General features: G+C 46.5%; 1 protein-coding gene across 8 annotated transcripts in view; it reads right to left on the bottom strand.

The window, feature by feature from the left end:
* The window catches only part of NAV2 (neuron navigator 2), a 385,459-nt gene that overhangs the window by 74,349 nt on the left and 288,668 nt on the right, over positions 1–22,442 (bottom strand). For all 8 annotated transcript variants that reach the window (XM_034646084.1, XM_034646086.1, XM_034646085.1 and 5 more), the window contains one exon: positions 131–269. In XM_034646084.1, the coding sequence (XP_034501975.1) occupies positions 131–269 (139 nt within the window). The remainder of the gene's footprint in view (positions 1–130; positions 270–22,442) is intronic.

Below are 22,442 nucleotides of genomic sequence, written 5' to 3'. Positions count from 1 at the left end.
CACAGGCAGTGAGCAGGTGATCAGGCCTCATCGTATGGACTTGGGGACGCTGCTCACCCCAAACGGCTCCCCGGTCCACAAGCCTGAAGCTCCCTGCTGGCAGGAGCTGCTGGAGGAGCCTGTTGCTTACCTGCACATCCAGGTTTTTGCGAGAGGAGGCAGGTGTGTTGGCGTAGGAACTGATGGAGGAGCTGGTGTTGATGTCATCGGTGCTGAGGTTGTCTATGGTGTCGCTGATCCCGCTGCTGACCGAGCTGCTGTCATCCCAGCTGCCAAGACAAACACATCCTGAGCACCAAAACCTCATGCCGGGTCAGCACAGGCCAACCATATGGACAAGCGTGTACCATCCCCGAAGGCGCCCTGTGTCACAAAGCCCCAGACGAAGCTCTTTTGCCTCTAACATGACTCATCTCAAGGGCACCGTCTCTCCTTGCTGTTCTGGATTGCCAGCTGGGTGAAGTGGCTGAGACAGACCTTCCCCCACATGGAGGGTGCTTTCCTGAGCAGAGGGGGCTGAAGACCCTACCTACCTCCTACCCATCCTCAAATGCATCTTGGGGACTCTGCAGAAGCCAATGGTTACTTCCCAGACCTAGTGGCAGCGGAAGAGCGGTGGGCTTGGCGACGATTGCCAGAAGCAATGGAGAGAGAGAGTCAAGAGCGGTACTCTCCCTGAGGTCAGAGTGCAAAGATGAGCTGCTCTAGGAATCCTCTGGACTCCACACCCGGAGTGAAATGCCAAGGGAGGGAAAGCCTCAGATGTCAGCAGAAACCTGTCAATTCTATTAGCATCTCCAACTCTAACAGCATCCCAGGATACATCTAAAATAGAGTTCCTTTCCCAACCCACAAATCCACGGAGGCCACCCCTACCGCTCAAGTCAAATCTCCAAGCAATGGCTCCTCTTTCTCCTCATCGTCTCCCACTGCCACCAAGACTTTTAACCCATCCCCTGGTCCAAAGTAAGCTTCCAATTTAACGTCACCTGATCTACTTCATCTAGTGGAAAAAGGTAATTATTCCTGTTTTCCTATTGCACAGATGCAGACACTGAGGCTTAGAAAGGTAAGAAAGCTGGGGCATCTGGGTGGCTCAGTTGATTGGACATCCAAGTCTTGGGTTCGGCTCAGATTGTGGTCTCGGGGGTTATGAGACGAAGCCCAGGGTGGGGCTCCACACTCAGCACTGAGACTGCTTGAGAGTCTCTCCCCATCCCTCCCTCCCCATCTGCTCCTTTCCCCCTTCACGGGCACTCTCTCTCTAAAATAAAATCTTTAGAGAGAAGAAAGGAAAGAAAAGAAAGAAAGGAAGGCAGGCATAATAGGACCTGGATCCAGCCTGTCTGACTCCAGAGCCACCTTCTATATTGTGAGGCCAGATGGCTTTCCACTATGTCAACTTTCGGAAGGTGACATGGCTCACTTTCTCAGGAGGAAGCTGAGGCTTGGAGGGCCTCATCCAAAGGCCGGCTCCACACTCCCGCCTCCCCTGTAGGGCGATGCTGCACGGATGTCGACCTCAGCCCTCTGTGAGTCATGTCCCCTCTCCCTGCAGGCCCGTAGTCCATGCTTATCAAAGCCCTCTGCGCTGAACCCCTACGCAGAGGAACGACAGGACAAGTTCTGACAAAAAGTTACTACCAGCTGCGGACTCTGAGCTCAGCCTCCTCCCCCCAGCTCATTCGTGGACAAGTCACAACTCCTATGCCTCAGTTTCTTTATGGGGCACACAGGGATGATACCACTAGGCTGGCAACCATGTAAAGCTCTGCTGGAGAAAACGTGACCTAACAGATGAGAAAGGACCCAAATCGGCTCTCACGATTATCATAAAAGAAAGAAAGAAAAAAAAAAGTCACAGGAGTCTTTAATTGCATCTGCTCTCTGGGGTTAGCAATTTAATATATCTGAAGTTTCCTCTAATCCAGTGAAGAAGAAAGAGGATTGAAGAGAGGAGTGTGGCTGGCGGGGGAAGGCGGGAAGTTCGTAACAGATGCCCATGAATCCAAGCCCCGGAGTTTTTGCTTTGAAGTTGTACCCGCTCCTCCCGTTTGGCCTTTCAACAGCAAGCTGTTACTCTAGAGGGGCGTGTGCACTCACGGTACGCATGGTGCTTCCCACATCGGTGCCCGGAGCATCTTGGGGCCACCCTGACCGAGCCAGCCCAGGCGGGGAGAAGCCAGTGACGGCCGCCATGGAAGGTGGGCGTGGGGACACCAGGAATGAGGACGAGGGCACAGTGACAACCGAGGGCAGCCTGGGCTGAGCAACAGCTGTCTTTGTGCCAGAAACCAGACGTCCCTGCATATGGAGAACCAGCCATGTCTCCCTCCCTTCTGGATCTTTTGGGATACTGGCAAGTCTGTTTGGATGTAAAAATCAGTGATTTCAAACTTCTCCTTTCCCCGAAATCCAGAGTGTAAGGGATCACGAGCCACCAAGATCAGAGTCAGTGAGTTCCAAGATGGGACTTGAAGGTAAAGTACTTGCAGGAGCTGCCCTGTGATAACCACACTGCCCTAACAAGAGACCGTGGGCTAGATGCTGGCTCTTCTGTGCCCCTCTTAGATATTCACGGTGTCCATAAACTTCTGAACAGCTGTCAAGTGCTGGAATGATCTTTTTTTTTTTTTAAAGATTTTATTTATTTATTAGACAGAGATAGAGACAGCCAGCGAGAGAGGGAACACAAGCAGGGGGGAGTGGGAGAGGAAGAAGCAGGCTCATAGCAGAAGAGCCTGATGTGGGGCTCGATCCCATAACGCCAGGATCACGCCCTGAGCCGAAGGCAGACGCTTAACCACTGTGCCACCCAGGCGCCCCTGGAATGATCTCTTTAACTTGCCCTAAGACAACACTCCCCCAACCCGCGTGACCACACAGGAGATGCCGAGAAGGAGGAAGTGCAGCTCTGGAAGAGATGCAGGTGGGGTTTGAACCTCCAGGGGCCACTCTGTCCTCTCCTGCCCGAGAAGGCAGCTAGCACCAACAGAAGCAGAGTCGAGATGAAGGACATCCCGTGAGCACCTCTATCCAGCCATACCTGACACCTGCGGAGTCAGAAGCACCCCCTGCGAGGCTGAAAGCGAGAATTAATAAATTCCTTTCTCTTGCTCAAAACTAGTTTGCTTCGGTTTCTGTCACTTGATATACTCGTGCTACTGACTGGGGAATGGCCATTTGTTTGTAAAATGACTCCAGACGTGTGGCTGGCTGAAGAGTCAGACGGGAAAAATGTAGAAAGCATGCAGAATTCATTCAAGCAGGAAGAACATTAGTTGCATCCCATCAAGTGGCAAAGGCAATGAGGTACAACCAGCACCCGGGGTCCCAAAGTCCACTGACCCAGGTCCTGGTGAGCAATGTTGAAAGGGGTTACAGAGATGGATTACAACAGAAAAGTGAAAGGAACACAGAGGATCTGTGTTTGCTGTGTGGTGACACGAGAGTCCACCTAAGAGGCTCAAGGGACCCAGGCAACACAGCAGAAAGCACTACAGTGTATTCATTCAGCTATGGCTTTACAATAATCGTTCTGGAATACAATGTGTCCATCCCTGCATCTTGCTCTTGAACCCGTACAGCGGTTCAGAGCCCACTGGAGATGACAAACATATTCCCCTTCGTTGGGAGCAAATGACTTTAAATCCTTGGTAAGGTTTAAAGAGGAGGGTTGCTGAGGGAGTAAATCATAATATGAATACTTAAGTACAGGATGAAGTCTTCGTGATCACTGGGATAATCTCTGTATAATACTTAAAAGAATATGGGGCATATTCAAGAATCTAAATAAAAACAGTCCTCTGATTTCCATTTTAAATGAGTCCTTATTTCTGATTTGAGATTTTTAAGATGAAAGGTTTAAGGATTGGGAGTCGGCCTGCAAAAAAGAATTACAGTGTTTGAGAAAACTTAATTTATGACATTTTAACTTTAGTCTATTTGATTTGCAAGAGTTAAGTGCTTAGAAAGATTTTGCTTGTTAGGCGTAGTTAACTCCACTCTGTCTGATGTTTGAAAAACTTGAGGAAACCAGGCATGTTAACTTATGAGTACGATCTAAAATATTTAAGGAAACTTAATTATCCAAGTTTCCAAACAGTACTAATTGTCAAAATTCAATTTGTTCAATTTAAATCAACCAAGTACTAACCAAATAACAAGTGGAAATCACCTTAATTTATACGAAAACACTTGATTTAAAGGTGAGATTTATAAGAAAACGTAGGTTTAATTTGCTGCAACATGGACGGCACTGGAGGAGATAATGCTAAGTGAAATAAGTCAAGCAGAGAAAGACAATTATCATATGATTTCTCTCATCTATGGAACATAAGAACTAGGATGATCGGTAGGGGAAGAAAGGGATAAAGAAAAGGGGGGTAATCAGAAGGGGGAATGAAACATGAGAGACTATGGACTATGAGAAACAAACTGAAGACTTCAGAGGGGAGGGGGTGGGGGAATGGGATAGACTGGTGATGGGTAGTAAGGAGGGCACGTATTGCATGGTGCACTGGGTGTTATACGCAACTAATGAAGCATCGAACTTTACATCGGAATCCGGGGATGTACTGTATGGTGATTAACATAATATAATAAAAAATCATTATAAAAAAAAAAGAGAAGCAGATTTAGAGTTGGCAGCAGAAAAGAAAGTATTTGTGTTCAATTCAACATTTTACCAAAATCCTCCTTATTACTGCCTTATTACACTGGAGATTGAAATAGATCCTGGAGTTTTGATTATCACTGCTGATATAACATTATTTCTTTTTTTCTGTGAAGCTTTTAGAAAAATGATCAAAAGTTGATAAAAATTAATTTAAAGTCATCAAAACAACTTGTATTTGAATGTGGATATCAGTGACATATACTCATAATGCGGATCCTTTATTCTAGGCATCCTCAGGTATGTACAAAAGACTAATTAGCAAGCACGCACGCACACACACAAACACACACACCAGAACACAGATCATTTATTTCTAGGGAAATGGGTAAATACCACATATGGTTTTTCTATACCCTGAACTTAGAAAAGTACCCCTTAAGTATTTTCAAATGTTTTAATCAAAAGTGTAAAAGTTAGGGGGCGCCTGGGTAGCACAGCAGTTAAGCGTCTGCCTTCGGCCCAGGGAGTGATCCCGGCATTATGGGATCGAGCCCCACATCAGGCTCTTCCACTATGAGCCTGCTTCTTCCTCTCCCACTCCCCCTGCTTGTGTTCCCTCTCTCGGGGCTGTCTCTATCTCTGTCGAATAAATAAATAAAATCTTTAAAAAAAAAAAAAAGAAAAGAAAACCTAGGTTTAAAAATCAAAGCTTGAATACACTGAAGAGTAAAACCTAATGAATTCTAAGACGTTCTTCTTGGGCACAAAGCACTCCTTGGACATTCAGAAAACTGTTAAGGTAGATTTCGTTTTGTCAACGAATGAATGATTTTTATATGAATGACCGGAAGAATAAATGAACTCAAGAGAGCATACCTCCTCTCTTGACTAGGTTTCCCCATTCCAGTTCACCTTTGCTCCACATTGCAAGACTTCCAAAGCTACTCCAAAACTGTGCCCCAAATCTCAGTGGAAGCACTGTGTTGACATCCTGGGGAGATGAGCAGAGCAGAACCCCAGGCCCACCTCCTGCCTCACGGGATGTATTATAGGAAATTCAGAGGAACGTGGGATACAGAGCTTGGCTGATTTCCCTGACTTTTTTTTTTTTTTTTTCCAAGACAGCATACCATGTTTATGCCCTATAAATTCTTTGGCAGAGACAGCTAGAGAAATGGCAAGAAGATGCTTCCACTGATTCCTCGGAGCCATCAATGCAAACACATTGCTTCGCAGCCAGATCAGGCATGCACCTTTTTCTCTACCGAATGAAATGCCCCCCCATCAGCACAGTCATACAACAGCACAACAGGAGTGGCAAGTGATTAGATAGGAAAACAACCTTCACCCAGTCGTAACCAATGGGGGGGTGGAAGGAACTCCTCAAGTATTTGCCATTGTTCTTGAAGACTCTTAAACTCACTATTTTGGGATCCTGAGCCAGAGACCTTGGAGGATTGATTTGTTCATCTTACCCAGTCAGTCAGCGCCCTCTATGTGTCAGGCATCGTGCAAGGCAGTACGAATACAGTGATGACCCCCAGCTGTCCCCACCCTCAACAGCAAGGCCAGGGGATGTGACAGACGAACACAGAGCCCAGACACAAATGAAAATGTAACAGAGAGAGATGGGCAAAGAGAAACTGCACCATGTAGGAACTGTATGGGTTCCAGACGTTTCTACAGCCTTTGATACCTCCTCAAGCTACCAGCCAGGTGCCCGCACAGCTAATAGTGATAGTCTGCAGTGTGCCAGATCCCAGGCCCATCAACACTCTCTGCTGCACCACAATCTCTTTCGAGGCATGGAAGTGGCAAAAGCAAGGGGCCAGAGAACCAGGCCTGACCCCAGCCCTCCCCAGAACTACTCCCTGTTAGAGTCTGGACACCTCATTTTCTCTCTAGGTCCGAGACTTCCGTAGAATGAGGGAGCTGGATGCACCCATCCCAGAGGTAGCTTTCTAACTGACATCCCAGGAGTTTAAGCTCAGGGAAAAGTTGGTACAGATGCAAATGGGCACATGGAAGGTCCCTACTGGTCTCAGAGCATCTCCTCCCATTCAGCAAAAACTGCCCAACAGATAACTGTACTTTGTGTAGTCTCTGGGTTTCTTCATTGCTAATTTCACCCCTCAGAATGTTTTTTTAAGCCCACACAATCTTGTCAATACTTGGAATAGGTGCCAACATCTTATACACAGGACACAATCAGCTAGCCCTGAGTAGTAGCTGTCCTTTTTGGACAGAGACATGCTTTCCCATTTCACACAATCCCCACCTAAACCTCTTCCCTCACCTGGTTGGCCCTGCAATTTGAGTTTGCAAACCCTCCTATAGGGGTAACAATCCAAGTCACAATACAGAGTTTGCATTAGACCACACTATTTATGCACAAAGGAATAGAATGCAATCTTACCTAATATTTATAGCCACCACTGAAGGTGTTTACCAAAAGCCAGGTACTGTACTAGGCACGTTACATGTATTACTCTACTCCCATTTTCCACTGGATGAAACAGAGGCTTAAGGCCCAGAGGTCATCAGAACGGTGGGATTCAAACCAGGCTCCATGCAACCTTAGTAGCTCATCCAAAACTGAGCACATATACATCAGTTTGGAAATCTGTCTGCTGGCCAGCGCAATCACAAAAGAACCTCTACCAGCTGACAGCAGCCAAGTGCATCAAGAAGAGACCTCATTTCGACAGAGACACAGCATTTTGACCAAAACCATGGCCTTGACTGTTTGTTTACTACCTCTATTTTTTTTTTAAAAAGATTTATTTATTTGACAGAGAGAGTGGGGGTGGGAGAGGAGAGAGAGCGAGCGTGCACACACAAGCAGAGGGCAGCAGCAGGCAGAGGGAGAAGCAGGCTCCCCACAGAGCAGGGAACCCCCTGTGGGACTCTATCCTGGGACCCCAGGATCATGACCTTGCCGAAGGCAGATGCTTAACCCACTGAGCCACCCAGGCGCCCCAGTCTACTACCTCTTGAAAGACAGATGTGAAAAGATTCTCCAAAAGTGACCAGAAAATCCACTCAAAAATCAAAGACCCATAAAGCCAGGAGGATCCTGTTTCAGTCTTACAAGATGTGCTGACATCACTGTGTCAGGAATTCAGATGCCACTCAGAAGGCTTAAAGCACACTTTGAACAGCCAAACATGCACCAGCTATCTGCTGTGAAGAACGCAGGTGAAAGCATCATAAATTATTTTAGCTGCTCATACGCCCTGTCTTCCTCCTTGTGGGGAGTGCGCATTCCACAGAACCAACGAGGAACCTGCCTTCACCAGTGCACCCTCCCCGAAAAACCACCTCTCATCTGGACACATTTTTAATATCAAGCTCTTCCAGGGAGTACCCAAAATGCAGCAAGAATTTGTAATGGTCCTGAATTAATGTGATTTCATATTTATATTTATTCATATTTATAACCATATCTCCCATGAAGCAAAAAAGCAAAACGGAATCCCAAGGTTAGAGGGATGATTAAACAGATTTTTCCACTAGGATTTACACACCCATGCGTGAGGAGTTCTGGATTTCAGCAAAAGACTCCCAACTCTGAGGAGTTACTGAAGGGTCCAGAGGGTCATTCTTCAAACGGACTCCCTCTGAGATAATGTTGTTTACTCAAGGGAAAGACATGCTAACCAATGTTGTAAAAAAAAAAAAAAAATCAATCATGTCACAGATACATATTTGTTCTCTGCTCACTGATAAACCACGAGTTAGCACTGTAACTATGGTTCTCAAAAGCAGTCTTCACAAGCAGCAGAGCAGCTCCTAACGCCCTACCCCCAAGGCTGGTCCACTTCCAGAAGGCCCTTCACGTCCTCAGGAGCAGTCTGGGCCAGCCCCTGCCCCACTCTCTGCCTCTCTCCTGGGGGCTGAACGCAAGCTACAGAGCTACCAAGGGCTGTGCCCAGGGCTTACCTGCTTACTTCCCCAGTTCTGCCCCAGAATCACAACAGAGCTCATTTTCATGGCCCTGTGCCCCCCGCCAGACAGCTGTATTCAGTTGCAAAAGCCCAGACTGGTGGAACTCGTTTTCTGGCTATTGTTCAAGGCAATTGTTCCCGTGAAACCCCAGGGCCCAAGCAGAATGAGATCCTTTGGTGTGGATGAGTGAGCAAGCCCAACTGTAGGTTTAGCAGTAACCCCTGGGGAAGGGAAAGGGTTTGGCTACCTTCATTTCCCACCAGACAGGTATGTTAACTATTTCCCTCCCAGGAGGTATTCCCAAGAGCATCACCTCCTCCAGCCACTGGTGGGGCCTATTAAGAAAATCCACCTTCAAAGAATGCAACAGCGCTCGGGCAGAACCCCACCTTTCATTGTCTATCTGGGAATGGTAATAATAGAACCGCCAACTTTAAATGAAGTTCAAAGTTGTGCCAGACCTCATGCTAATTACATGCATTATTTCAGTTAATCCTCACAACTCCATGATACAAATCACACTTGCTGATGGCTTACGTATGTGCCAGGCCCTGTTACTTACATTTTCTCTGAGTACCATGAGATAGGTACTAACATGATACCCATTTTAGAGGTGAGACAACTGAGGCTTGGAAAGACAGGCCCAAAGGTCAACAGAACTAAGATGTGCTGAAGCTGGGATTCAAACACATACCCTAGAGTGTGCAACCACCTTCTTTATTCACCTGACAGACTCTACTCCACGCACATCATGTATACTCTGAGGGCTTCAATGTTTCCCACACACAGTTACTCAAAAAAAGCCATAAGCAAGCCTCCTCTCTCTAGATGTCACCCTCTGAGGCCAGCCTCCATGGTGTGCAAAATGGCCCGGAGCTTGAGTTTGAATGAAAGGAAGGACAGACACAAATCCCAGTGAATTTAGTCTCCTCTAGCGGTGGGCCAGGGGACCACAAAGCCCTGGAGGCTCCAGAGGGAGGCAGGAGGCACAACCCTGGAGAGAAAAGTAAAATAGATTTATTTGAACCTTGGCTCTACTATTGACTTGGTCAGAGCACCTCCCCCCACCCCACCCCCACGAGAGCCAGGCTTCCTCTTGTGTGATACGGTGCTAACACCAGGTCTCAGGGGCCTCTAGTGGGGGCCAAACCAGATCTGCAGGCACTCAGGAGATAACCAGCTCCTGTCAGCTGCAGGACAGAAGCCGGGGAGCCGGAGAGAACCACAGGAAGGAGACACAGGCCCACGTTACAAAACAGATGATCAAGTTCCAGGGCTAGGACTTGCTGCCTGTCGCTGCCACAGCTTCCCAGGGGGAAGCAGCTTCTATAGACGGTGCCAGGTGCAAGGCCAATCATTCGGGGTGGAGAGAGAGGGAAACAAGAGCCCCATAAATAGGGCTCCAAGGGGATTTAGCACCATTCAGAAGGCCAGGGGTTGAGTTTCACCCCAAAGCACCTTTGTCCCATTTCGGTAACTCATTCCTTTAACAAGTAGGTGGTCCCCTGAGTAAGCGTGAAATTCCTCCCTTTGGCTCCAGGGGCTTGGTCGGGCTGGAAAGCCCAGAGGGAAGCCTCATGGCCTCATTGTGACAAGAGGCACCAGCATGTCTGCTGACCTCAATACACAAAGCCCTCGCTCCTCCAAGACTCCTCCAGAGAGGGCTGCTGCCGCTCGGGCCCTGCCGGTCAGCTTTGGCCAAAAGATCTCCACAAACCCATTCCGGTGTTCTCTTTACCAAAAGGTATGTGTACCCTGAACATGAACAGAACTCAGCACATCCGATGTAGCTACGGCAAACCACAGCAAACACTTAGACAAGGCGACAACTTTAAGAGTGGCATCCAGGCACCGCGGTAGGTACTGAACACACGTTATTCCGCACACTCCTCTCTCTTACCCTAGAAAGCACAAGCTACGAATGTTCCCTTTACATAGACGTGGAAACTGAGGCTTCCCGAGGCTAGGCAGTCTGCCCCCGGTGCCAGAGCTAATAAATGGAGCTGGACTGGAACCTAGACCTGCCCGATTCTAAAACTTGAGCTCTTCTTAACCACATTAATCCAACCTAAGAGCAGAAGGAAGGATGCCTTTTTAAAAAAAAAAAAAAAAAAGTTTTGTTTATTTGAGACAGAGGAAGGAGGGCACGAGGGGCAGAGGGAGAGAGAGAAACAGACTCCCCGCTGAGCAGGGAGCCCGATGTGGGGTTTGATCCCAGACCCTGGGATCATGACCTGAGCAGAAGGCAGAGGCTTAACCGCTTAACCAGCTGAGTCACCCAGGCGCCCCGGAAAGGATACTTTAAAGTAGATCCCAGTCATATAAGAAATTACAACTCCCACGTTATCCTAAAAGCCCAAGACACTTTTTAATGCAATCAAATTATTTCTGAAACATCTCCAAGTAGCTAAAGAAAGGGAGGAAGGGGCAAATTCCAGACAGGGCATTGGCTGGCTGCCTTAGGTCTAGGGTAGGTGGAGGGGGGATGCAGAATCCCACCATTCCCATTACCTAGCCCACCACACGCACACACTCACACTCAGTTCCCAATACATCTTAGAGGTCTGGGAACCTGCAAGCACAAAACAGAACTACAGTGGACTTGGGGCAGCTGAGAGAGGGGACTGTCTCCCAAAACCAATCCAGCTTCATTTTGCAATTTGTCAGGGGCCGGCCCTTAAAACCTACTCATTCTGGGGCAATGGGGAAGGGACGAGAACTCAGGTCAAGAAAAACTACTTGGGGCACCTGGCTGGTTCAGTCAGAAAAGCACGCGACTATTGATCTCAGGGTCATGAGTTTGAGCCCCACACTGGGTACAGAGATTACTGAAAATATGAATGAACTAAAAACAAAACAAAACACCCCACAAAACCAGAAACAATCACTCAAATTCAGCTTTGCAACCCAAAAGCAGTTCGGCCTTAGCTAATTAGCCAACCCCTGCACACATGTGAGCAGCTAGTGCCAAGCTTGGGTCAGCATTAACATGCTGGGTGTACAACCTCTCCCTCCAGGACTCAATAAATCCAGGCTCCCAGGAGGCAGCCCAAGTTCCAGGGCACAGTCCCAGCAGCCCAAGGCCAGCTCCAAGGCCACCAGCTGTCCCAGATTTGACTTCCACTTGGGCTCCTGCCCCGCTGAACCAGGTACAAGCATAAATCCAGTCACAGATCCATCCACCAGCCCGGAAGCCTCAAATAGATCAGAGAACTTCCAGGTAGGTTCTGCTGCAAAGCAGAGCTGCTGCTTAAGAGACCACCCCCACCCTCTCAGAAATAAGCAGAATCTGAAAAGCCTAGGCAGGCCATGCTTGCCAGTATCCTGTGCAGTTCTTTGAGTCCTCTGCCACAAAATGTGCCCTTCTTCCAGCTGAACCCACGTTTAAAATTGTAGATAAAGCCATTCTGAGCCATCTGCCAAGCCCAACAAGGAAGGCAGAGTGGTGGGTAAACCTAGGTTCCCATGCCGGGTTTGCTTCTTGGGAGCTGTGTGACCTTGAGCAAGTTATTTAACCTCTCTTAGTTCCCATTGCCTCACCTCCAAATTGAGGATAATAAAATTGCTGGCTTTGCAAAGAACATGAAATGAGACAATGTCTGTTAGATGCTTGGCTAGCAGTAGGTGATAATGAACATTGTTTTCTCTTCCCCTTGCCTGGCTTAAAAATAGAAATGTTTCTCTTGGGGCAGCTTTATAGCAGCCCTAGCTAACAAGAAAAGTACTCATACTTAAATATCCCATGCTATCTCTCCTAGAGCCCAGTTTCCAGAAAAAAAAAAATCCACCCAGTAATTTGCAGTATTAGTAAACACAACCGCAAGATCACCCGGCTTCTTAGATTCCAAACAAAACCTCCAACTGCAAGTCATTTTCATCAGGGCCCTTCAAACCACTAGCAGCCTTTGCCGGGGCCCACACTGCCTCTCTCCAGCTCTTTCCTTCCCCCAAAACTGAAAGGTCTCCCCCCAAAAGCCTGGAATAAGGATCTAAGATAGCTGGGTGATCAATACCCAGTCTTTCAGGCTCAACAGCCTAATTTGGTAAGATGGTCTGGAAAAGATTGACATCACCCAAATGTAGGTGGACCAAGGACATTTGGGTAATGCTCCGGCTTCCTCCAGAGCTACGGAGTTTAGAGTGAAAGGAGCTGGGGGTGGCAGGGTGAAGGATGCTGAACTCCTGACCAGCGGCTCCCCCACCACACAGCACAAGGGGGATTCTGGCAGCGGCACCACTGGCTGCTCTGCTGGCTTTCCAATACCATCCGGGGAACGACAAGGCAGGACACGCAGCACACCCCGCCCCAGGCCCCAGAAATTTTAGGAAATCATCCTACCTGGTAAGGTTTCCCGGCCAGAGCATTTCACTACATTGTGGTCCTTAGAGAAAGCGGACAAAGAAGCCGAATGAATCTCACGGTGGCAGCTCCTCAGCCAGTCAGCCAAGCCAGCCCACGTTGGGCCAGGGAATCCCAGGCACCCTGCAACTCTGCTACTAAAGGACCAGTCAGACTGGGATCACTCTTCCCCAGCCCAGGAAAGAAATCTGATCCACCAACAAAATTAACCCCTTAAGTGCTGAAGGAGCGAGAGGTCAGGCCAGAGTGCTAGTATCAAGTCAGCTGTGAAAAGTTTCAGCGCAGCAAAAGCTGACACCAAACTCTGAATCCATTACCGTAAAGCACCTAGTAGGAGGGCCCTCACGAACGTCCCAGGGGAATCTGCAACAATGGGTCAAGGGGAATAAAAATCTAAATGTGAAAAAATATTTTAAATCCCCATGGACTGTGCCAAAATATTGGGAAAAGTCCTTTCTTTCAAGCCAAAAGTGCTACTATTAACAATGACACACACAAAAAATCACTGATGATAACATGTCTTAGCTTATTCCATTGACAACTGAAAGCAAAGCATTTGATTGAAATGATTAGCCTACAGAGATAACTTCTGAACCTGAAAGGGAAAAGATACCTATATGTATAATGGACAATGACGTACATAGTTTCCCATGATGTCAATTTTGATACAGGGTCAATAAAAATACACATTAACTCCTGATGCTACTTTTTTTTTTTTAAAGGATGTTCACTCTACGCATCGCTACTTTAAACATTACGGTACAAAGGCTGGGAGGGGAGGTGGGATGGGAGCGAGTCCCAGTTCTGGGATGGGAAGGGGTTGCACCGACTAATCCCTATTAAAACCTGTAATCAAGGAATTCAGAAGGAACTATGTAAACAGATGCTGTGAACAATGAACAACTGTTTTACTCTTGAAAATTCAAAAGCAAAATTATGTTATAACCACAAGCTTTTATTTTAAAATGAAGAAGGATTAAGATACTCTCCAAAACCCCAACTCCCTCTCCAAAAATCCTACCAGTTGGCTCCTGGCAACTTTCAAAGACTTTCTCTGAGAAAGGCTCCCCCCACCCCCAGCTTGGGCTGTCTCTCCAAAAGGATGGGGGCGTAGAGGGTTGTGTGTGTGTGTGTGTGTGTGTGTGTGTGTGTGTGTGTGTGTGTTTGTGCGTATGTATGTGCTGGGGGTGGGGTGGGGGAGGAAGTAATAACTGGCTCCAAGCAGGGTCTTGTGTGGTCAGAGTTTGCTCAGCAAACACAAGCCTTTCAAAGGGGGAATGAAGAGCCAGTCCTCCCCCAACCAAGAGGGAGGGAATAAAAGGTCAGCTCAGAGAGCAAAAAGGGTCTAGTGGGGCTTCCCAGGTGAATGTAAAGGCAAACGTGTCCAGGAGCAGAGATTGTAATCTTGAAGGAGTCCCAACTGAAGTTAATCATTCACATCTCACCCCTCAGGGCCCTCCCCCACTTGAAAAAATGCTGCCAGGATCTGCAGTGGGGAGTGGGAGGCAGAGGCCAAGGGGTGGAGAAAGGGTGAATTTGGGAAGGTGGTGTGGCTCAGATTTATTGAGACAAAAAGTCAGAATGGATCCAAGCTCTGTCTGATGAAGATGTTTTAAACCGTTCCCCGTACCTTCTGCACTGTCCCTGAAACTGAATGTATGTTTAGAACATGACTTGAGACCTTGGCTGACCTCTGTGTTAATTTGGGTAGAGTGGGATGGTGAGTATATACATGGAGACCTAGAGATATGGCTACGGATAGACGCACACATATACATACAAAAAAATCTCCACTGTTTATTATACTTATTCCTTGTCCTTGTTTCAGGCAAATATAATATGTAAAAATCCAGATTAACCACCAACATAAATTAAGGACTTCCTATCCATTCATTTAGTCATTCATTCAACTAACTGATATTTATTGAGCACTTGGTATATGCAGATCACTGTTCTAACTGCTGAGGATACAACAGTTAAAAAAAAAAAAGTCAAAAAATTCCCTATATTAATGGAACTTACTTTTAGTGGTAAAACTATACAATAAATGAGACTAAATGTGAATTATATAGTGTATTGGTGATAAATGCTAAGAAGAAGAACTGATAAAGGGAAGAGGATATGATTGGTGGGGAGAGGGAGGGAAGGTTGTCTGAAATTTTTCTTTGATTGGTTAGGGAAGGCCTGCTGAAGGATGATTGTTACTACAGACCTGAATGAAGTATGGAAGTTGGTTATGTGACTATCTGGGGGTAGAGAGCCTTCCAAGAAAGGAAATGGTCCGTGCAAAGGTCCTGAGGCTGGATACAACTTGCACTTTCATTCCAAGAACCCAGAGCCTGGTGTGGCTAGAGCAGAGAGAACAGTGAAACAAGAGAAACCTAGGAGGAGGTCAGGTCAGAGAGGCAAGGGGTAAAGAGAGGGAAAAGGGTGGCTAAGGAGAGCTCAGTGAGTTGCTGTAAGCATCTTGGCTTTTTCTCTCAGAGAGGAAAATTTTTACAAGGGCAAGTTTATTGCATAAGACAATGTGCTTGGGGGTGGGGTGGGGGAGATATCTCAGTCCTCCTTCTGTGGTTAAAAGCATCACATCTTCAACACCAAACACTCTGAATTCTTTGTAGCTAGAGGTTCACATTTAGCCAGAGCTTCCTCATGCTATGCAAGATAACAATCAGGGTGGCTAAGAGATCCAACAACAGAGGGAGGGGAAAACATGGAAGGTAGGTCAACCAACTCCATGAGAGCAGATGCCCTTTGGCGCTTTTCAAAGAACCAATCTTCCCCTGTCATTTCTGACTCTGACTTCTAAACAGGCCAAATTCCAAAGACCTTCTAGAATTCATAGCATTTTTCTCCATAGAAACAACGTCATCAATGATGTTAACGTTCCCAGGTCAATTCATAGAGCCCTGTTTTAAACCAAAAAGGAGCTGATAAACTCTGCTCAGGTACCAAAGAGTAGAAGGAAATATTATAGTTGGGCTACAGTATATAATTAGAGAAAACAGAAAACAACTAAAGTAAATCGAAAAAGACGTTCACTTATGTCTAATGAGTACTTTATTAAAACAACAGTAATAAAGATACATGGCAGCTTCTCCAACATCAGCAGTTTCTCCCTTTTTATGGACTCTTTCCCACTCGCAGATTCACCAAACAAAACAAAATCTTCTTTAACCCCATGTCCCTGGTCTCCTTTGTGACCATGCTAGTCTTTGCTCTGTATTACAGCACAACGTCTTTTTTTTTAGATTTGATTTATATATCTGAGAGAGAGAGAGAGAGAGCATGAGCAGGCGGGGGAGGGAGGGAGAAGCAGACTGTCTGCTGAGCAGGGAGCCTGACATGGGACTCGATCCCAGGACCCTGGGATCATGACCTGAGCCGAAGGCTGATGCACTCTTGAAGGAGACCTCTCAGTACTTCAAGTCCTGTGGACTGTTCTCTCTTTAATCAGACTCGAGTCCCCACCACTCCAATGAAAAAATGTTGTGTTTTTCCCAAGAGCATTGACGGCTTCATTGCTGCCAAAGCCAATGGTCCTGATCCTACTTGAGTTTTCATAAGCGCGGAGCATGGTGGGCAGCTTCTTCCTCCTTGACTCGGTCTCTTATCAGGTTCCCCCATCCGTATCAGCAACCAGTTTCTTCCTCACTCACTGCCTATGCCTCAGTCTCTTTCGCTTGCCCTCCTCCTCTCCTCTCCAGACCGGCAGAGTCCTGGTGCTCCATGCCCTCTCTTCTCTACCTGGTCTTTTCCTAGGGGATCACACCCAGGGCTTCAAATATTAGACACAGATGGGCGACTCTCAAGCTTGTTTCTCTAGCCTGGCCCTCTTAGGGTACTTGACGCAACTCACATCTATTGCACCTTGTACAAAACTCTTGCTTCCAACTTCCAGCTTGTCTGTACTCCGTCTCCCAAAGTCCTCCCGTCTCGGCCAGTGTACACCTATCCTTAGCCAGCTTCAGTCCCCTCTTCCCTTACTGCCTCCTATATAATTCCTTAACAAGTCCTTTTGGCCATACCTCCCCAATATACCATGAACCTGGTCATTACTCAGTATCTACGGGAAGATGGCTTTGATCCAACCACCACCATCTCTCTTCCAACATCCACTTCCTTGGCCACTCAGCCTTCCCTCCTGCCCTGCTGGGCTCCATCCTCCACACAGCAGCAACAGTCATCTTTTTCAAGTGTTCATCCCATTGGGTTGCCTTCTGCCCAAAACCCTCCAATAGTTTCCCAGGGAGCTTGGAAAAAAATCCAAATTCGTTTGGAAGGTTCTATATAATCTGGTTCCTGCTCACTCCCTCTGCCACTCTGCCCCTCCCCTTCATTATGTCCAAATACAGGATCTGGGCCCTCAAATGTACCAGCCTCTTCCCATTTCATAGGCCCTATACTGGGGTTCCTTCAGCCTGGAATGCCCTTCCTACCTCTCCCCATGGCTCCCTCCTTCTTGTGGTTCAGGTCTTGACTGGGATGTCACCTCCTCAGGGATATCTCCCTAGACTCTGGCCCAGTTACCTCCTACTCCGTGATTCTTCCTGGCACTTACCAGTCAATGCATCATCTTCTTTCCTGGGGAGGGATGTTTGTATTTTCCAAAAAAATAAGTGAGCTCCTTGAGAACAGGAGGGCTGCCTGCTTTTATTCTTAGTGATTTCCTCCCAGTACCAATGGTACCATTGATGTGTTCTTGGCTCAACTGGGTACAGGAAGACAAAACAGGGAACTGAACATTCTGTGCAGTCTCCTGGGGATTCTCGGTACTTTCAAGGACTTTAATTTCATGGTTCTTAACCTTTTATTTGGCCAAAGACCCACCTAAGAATCTGATAGAGGGGAGCCTGAGTAGCATAGTCAGTTAAGCATCTGACTCTTAGTTTCAGTTCAGGTCTGATCTCTGGGGCATGAGATCGAGCCCCGTGTTGGGCTCCATGCTCGGCGTGGAGTCTGCTTGATTTTCTCTCTACCTCTGCCCCTTCCCCAGTCTAAAAGAAATAAATAAATCTTAAAGGAAAAAAAAAAAGAATCTGATAGAAGCTCAGGCCTGCCTCCCTGTAACAAAAATGCATACAGACAACATTTTGCACAGAATTTCAGGGGATTCACGACCCCCTGAAGCCTGTTCATATACCCCAGGTGAAGGGCAGCTGCTTCTGAGTTTTATGGCTCTGACTTCACAGAAGTTTTAGTCCCACGTTTATACCAGGATTGTTTCCTTCTTTCAGGAGCCAGTCTTAGACTCATTTGGGTCACTTTCTACTGCTAATAACAAAACAAAAAGAGAAGGGAGGCAGGCTCTCTTGGATGAATGGAAAAGAATGGGAAGAGGTTAAGAGATCTGTGCCAACAAGAAGCATCTCATTCCTGCTGTGGAATTTTACCGAGTGTGATCTGCACTACATGAAGGGAAGCAGAGAAATACTCCCGGGGGGACTTTAGTGAAGGAATTCATACTAGGGAGTTTGTCATTTTAACAAAAATCATAAGAAACCAGGTAGCTTTGGAGTAGAAAATGAACAACATTCAACAAATAGCCAGTGAGTATCTAACCTGCACCAGACCGGACATTGGGGAAAAAGAGAGGGCAAGTGAAGGAAAATGCCCCAGCTCTGATGGGGTCACTTACTGGGAGGACACAAACAAGGACAATCATTCTGGATGTTACGGTCAAAGCGATGAAGGAAATAAACAGGGTTTGGGGAAACGGGGCCACAGGAGGCACTTCCTTGAAACAGAGCCGTCAGGAAGGGCATCTCCGGAAGTGGTATTTAGGCTAAGACGTGAAAGATGACAGAGAGCCAGCCAGCCATCAGAAGGGGGAAGCCAGGTGTTCCAGGAGAAGGGGACGTCAAGTGCAAAGGCCAGAGGGAGGGAAGAGCTGCGTGTCTGAGGAACTGAAGGGTGGCTACCACGTTTTGAGCATGGGTGGGGAGGTGTTAACGGAAAAGAAAGCTCATCCTCTGGGGAACTCCAAACCCGCTAGTAACAAGTGATCCCAGTGAGGCGTCAATAAAGAACTTTGGAGACGGAGTCAGTGTGCCTCTGGCCCTCCAGCCTTCTTTCTCCGCTACCTCAATTCCTTTCTGGGGTGCAGGGGCTGTAGCATACATGGGAAATCCACCTATCCTGCTGAGGGGCCTGTGCAGAATCTTTGCTTCCACTTGCTCGTGGCCCAGCTTACTCTTTGCATTTATACATGCTGTGGGTCCTGCCCTGCTTCTTCAGTGAGGAGGTGATACTGTCCTCCAGTCTTCTTACAGAGATAGTGAGCGGCATTTCAGCTTCAAATCTTTTGTCTTGTGAGCTTGCAGTCTCTGCTACCTTCAACTGGTTAATTCTTGGGATGGTCTGGAGCCCACCCTTGTGGGTCCTCACACGTAAAAGCAAACCTTCTCTTCCATCTTTAAACAAAAGGCCTGGTTCATCAGGAAGAGTATTCAATCTGTTCTCCATGTTTACTTCCCTCCCATTCCAAATCTGAAACCCGAAGCTTGTTAACAAACCTTGGACAAGGGAGCCTGGAGAATGTGAACATGGGTGTCAGCATCTTCAGCCTAAAATCAAAATGCAGACCTTCTATCCTCAATCCAACATTAGAGATGCCTTCTCTAATAGGGTGTCTCTCGGTCAACTACAAATCCATCCCAAAATGGCAGCTTTTCCAACAAAGGATATCTGAGGCCAAAGTTATTTTCAACAACAACAACAATTCGGATTTATAGACTTTGTTGCCTATAAATCTCATCTCGTTTAATTCTCACAACTATGCGAACATGTATATTAGAGAAACTGGAACTCAGTTGTATGACTCACAGCCATACAACTGCTTAGAGACAGATTCAAGACCACACCTTCAGATGCTAAATCTTGGTTGACTTCCATGACCCCACACTGCTTAAGGTAGTGAACACCTCCAACACATGCCAACAGGTGCCACCAACACATTTACTGCGCCAGGGCCATTGGCAGGTTATCCCAAAGTCCTTTAGCTGCTTCTAACACTTTTGACCTTGGTCTAAACTAGATGTACTCTTTTACCAAATTCCATGGTATCATGGTTTCTACTATATTTCCAGTTGACTCTTCTCTTTAAGATACTGGCTGGATGTTGACTTTTATGTGCCAGGCATTGTGCTGGGGAAGCAGTGGTATGCAAAAGAGAGGCAGTCTCTCCCATTATCCTCATGAAGCTTGTAGTCTGGTATGTGCAGGAGTGTCAGGCAGTCAAATAAAAACCATACACGTTTCACTGCAAACCATGAGGCATGCCACGAAAGAGGAAAGCTGTTAGAGCATCTGATATGGGAGAAGAGAAGATGCCTGTCTGTGAAGTCAGAAAAATGTGTCCTTAGGCTGCCTGTACTATAATGCTGAAAGTTGACAATCTGTGAAAATGTCCACATTTGTGCCTAGATAGAGCCTTCTACCTAGTAAAATCTAGATTAGTCCATCAAACCCCATCCAAACACCCTTGGCCCACAAAGATTCCTGTGTCACTGTGCCCATGGCCGACAGGAGTAAGAGCAGTTCAGAAAGTTAGTTCATCTAGGTTTAGGAAACAGTTCAGAGCTAAAGCCTTCCTATAACTTTGGTAATAAGTGTGGTTATTTAGAAGAAAATATAAGGGATGCCTGGGTGGCTCAGTCAGTTAAGCATCTGCCTTCAGCTCAGGTCATGATCTTGGGGTCCTAGGACTGAGCCCCACATCATCGGGCTCCCTGCTCAGCAGAGAGTCTGCCCCTCCCTCTTTCTTTGACCCTCCCCTCTGCTCCTGCTCTTTCTCTTTCTCTCTCAAATAAATAATAAAATCTTTAAAATAAATAAAAATTAGAATTAAATAAAAAAAGAAGAAAATATGAAAAACAAAAGCCTAAAGAAACAAATACATGCAACAATTTGTTCATTTAATAAACAGAAAAATGAAAGGAAATTTAAAATCATATCATTGGCTCTAAGGAACTGGATTTATGTAATGGTATATAGGTGCGTGGGGAGAATTCTAAGAGTTCAAATATTTATTTTTGCAGCTGCAAGACTATCTCTATTAGAATGGGTGGGTAATGAATTAACTATTTCTAAAGTAACCCTTTGGCTTTTTCTAATGTGGCTCCGGCTACAAGGACATCCTTGAGTGTGCCCATGGCAGGGAGAGATAATGAGGGAGGGGGTAGGTGGGACTGGGAACGAGACTGGAAAGGAAACATGGCGGTACTAATCATGGCAGCCTTGAGCGGACTGCGATATAAGCCAGCAGCCTTTGACCGTGGCAGCTTTCACGCTGTGGAGGGGACTGCAGAGCCGTGGAGAAAACACCAAACAGGAGCTGGGCTGGATCAAATCACTTCTTGACTGTAGCTCTCCGACTGCTTGCCTGTTCACTGAGCCAGCCGCTGCCCGGAGACCACCCCAGGTTCTCATACCCCCCTCCAGCACTAACGTTTTGTTATCTTCCTCATCTCCCAGTGAAATTCCTTTTCAAAAGAAAATTCATTTGCCTTGTGAATTTGACTGATGTTCCATCTGTCCCCCGCTGGGCACAAGAGCCCTTGAACTTTACTGCAGACCTTCTAGGTGTCAGGTGCTGTATCAAATGATGTAAATACCTCATCCCACAGAAACCTTCCGACAACATCATGATGTAGTACTCCCTTGTAAGGAAACCTGTTCTATACGTTAGCTTTGGTATTTCATTGTTTCCTTCGTGAGTTTACTGGAGCTATAAAATAGGTTCACAAAACCTTCCACAATCTCTAAACCACAATCTTGTCTAAGTCAAAAGAAAAAAAAGTTAGTTTGGCATAGAGCCCAGCTCATTCTAGGTATTTGCCTAGTTGTGACACTAGCTGAAAAGTTACAGACTAGTTAAGAATTAAACTCCTTCTGTTTGACCACTAGTTTCTAAGAGAAAAACTGTCCTGAATGAGGGAAGAAAAATAAAACAGAGTGATCGGCACACAGTAATAACTGCTTACAAATTTTGCTATGGGTATTGAAAACCAACTGTGTGCCAAGGGTTATACAGTGCTGATATTAAAACTCACAATAGCCCAGTAAGATAGACTTTATTATCTCCAGCTCACAGATGATCTACGACTCCAAGAGGTTAAGTCAGTTGCTCAAGGTCACATAGCTAACAAGGGCTAAAGAACAAATCTGCCTGATTCATAAATCAGTATCCTTTTTGAAATTTTTTTTTTAAGTTCTCATTTTCACCGAGTTCTTATCACAGAGGTTACTGTGCTAAATTCTCCGGTCTTGTTCCCTGTGTAATAGGTATTATCATCCCCAGTCTACATGAGGATATTAAGAAGCAGTGGGCTAAGTAACTTGCCCAAGGCCACACTGCTAATAAGAATCCCCTAAGCAGAGTCAATGACTGAAACCACCTTAATCATCTCAGAATTTTTGCCTTGTGCCAAGTATTTGGCACAATGGGGACAATTTTCACGATCTCACCAAAAGCCACTTCAATAATAAGCATGCATGGACAACCTTTACCCGTTG

This window comes from Ailuropoda melanoleuca, chromosome 16 (genome assembly GCF_002007445.2).
Source record: "Ailuropoda melanoleuca isolate Jingjing chromosome 16, ASM200744v2, whole genome shotgun sequence".
Lineage (NCBI taxonomy): Eukaryota > Metazoa > Chordata > Mammalia > Carnivora > Ursidae > Ailuropoda > Ailuropoda melanoleuca.
The sequence above is the reverse complement of the archived record's forward strand: the minus strand, read 5'-3'. Positions and strand labels throughout refer to the sequence as shown.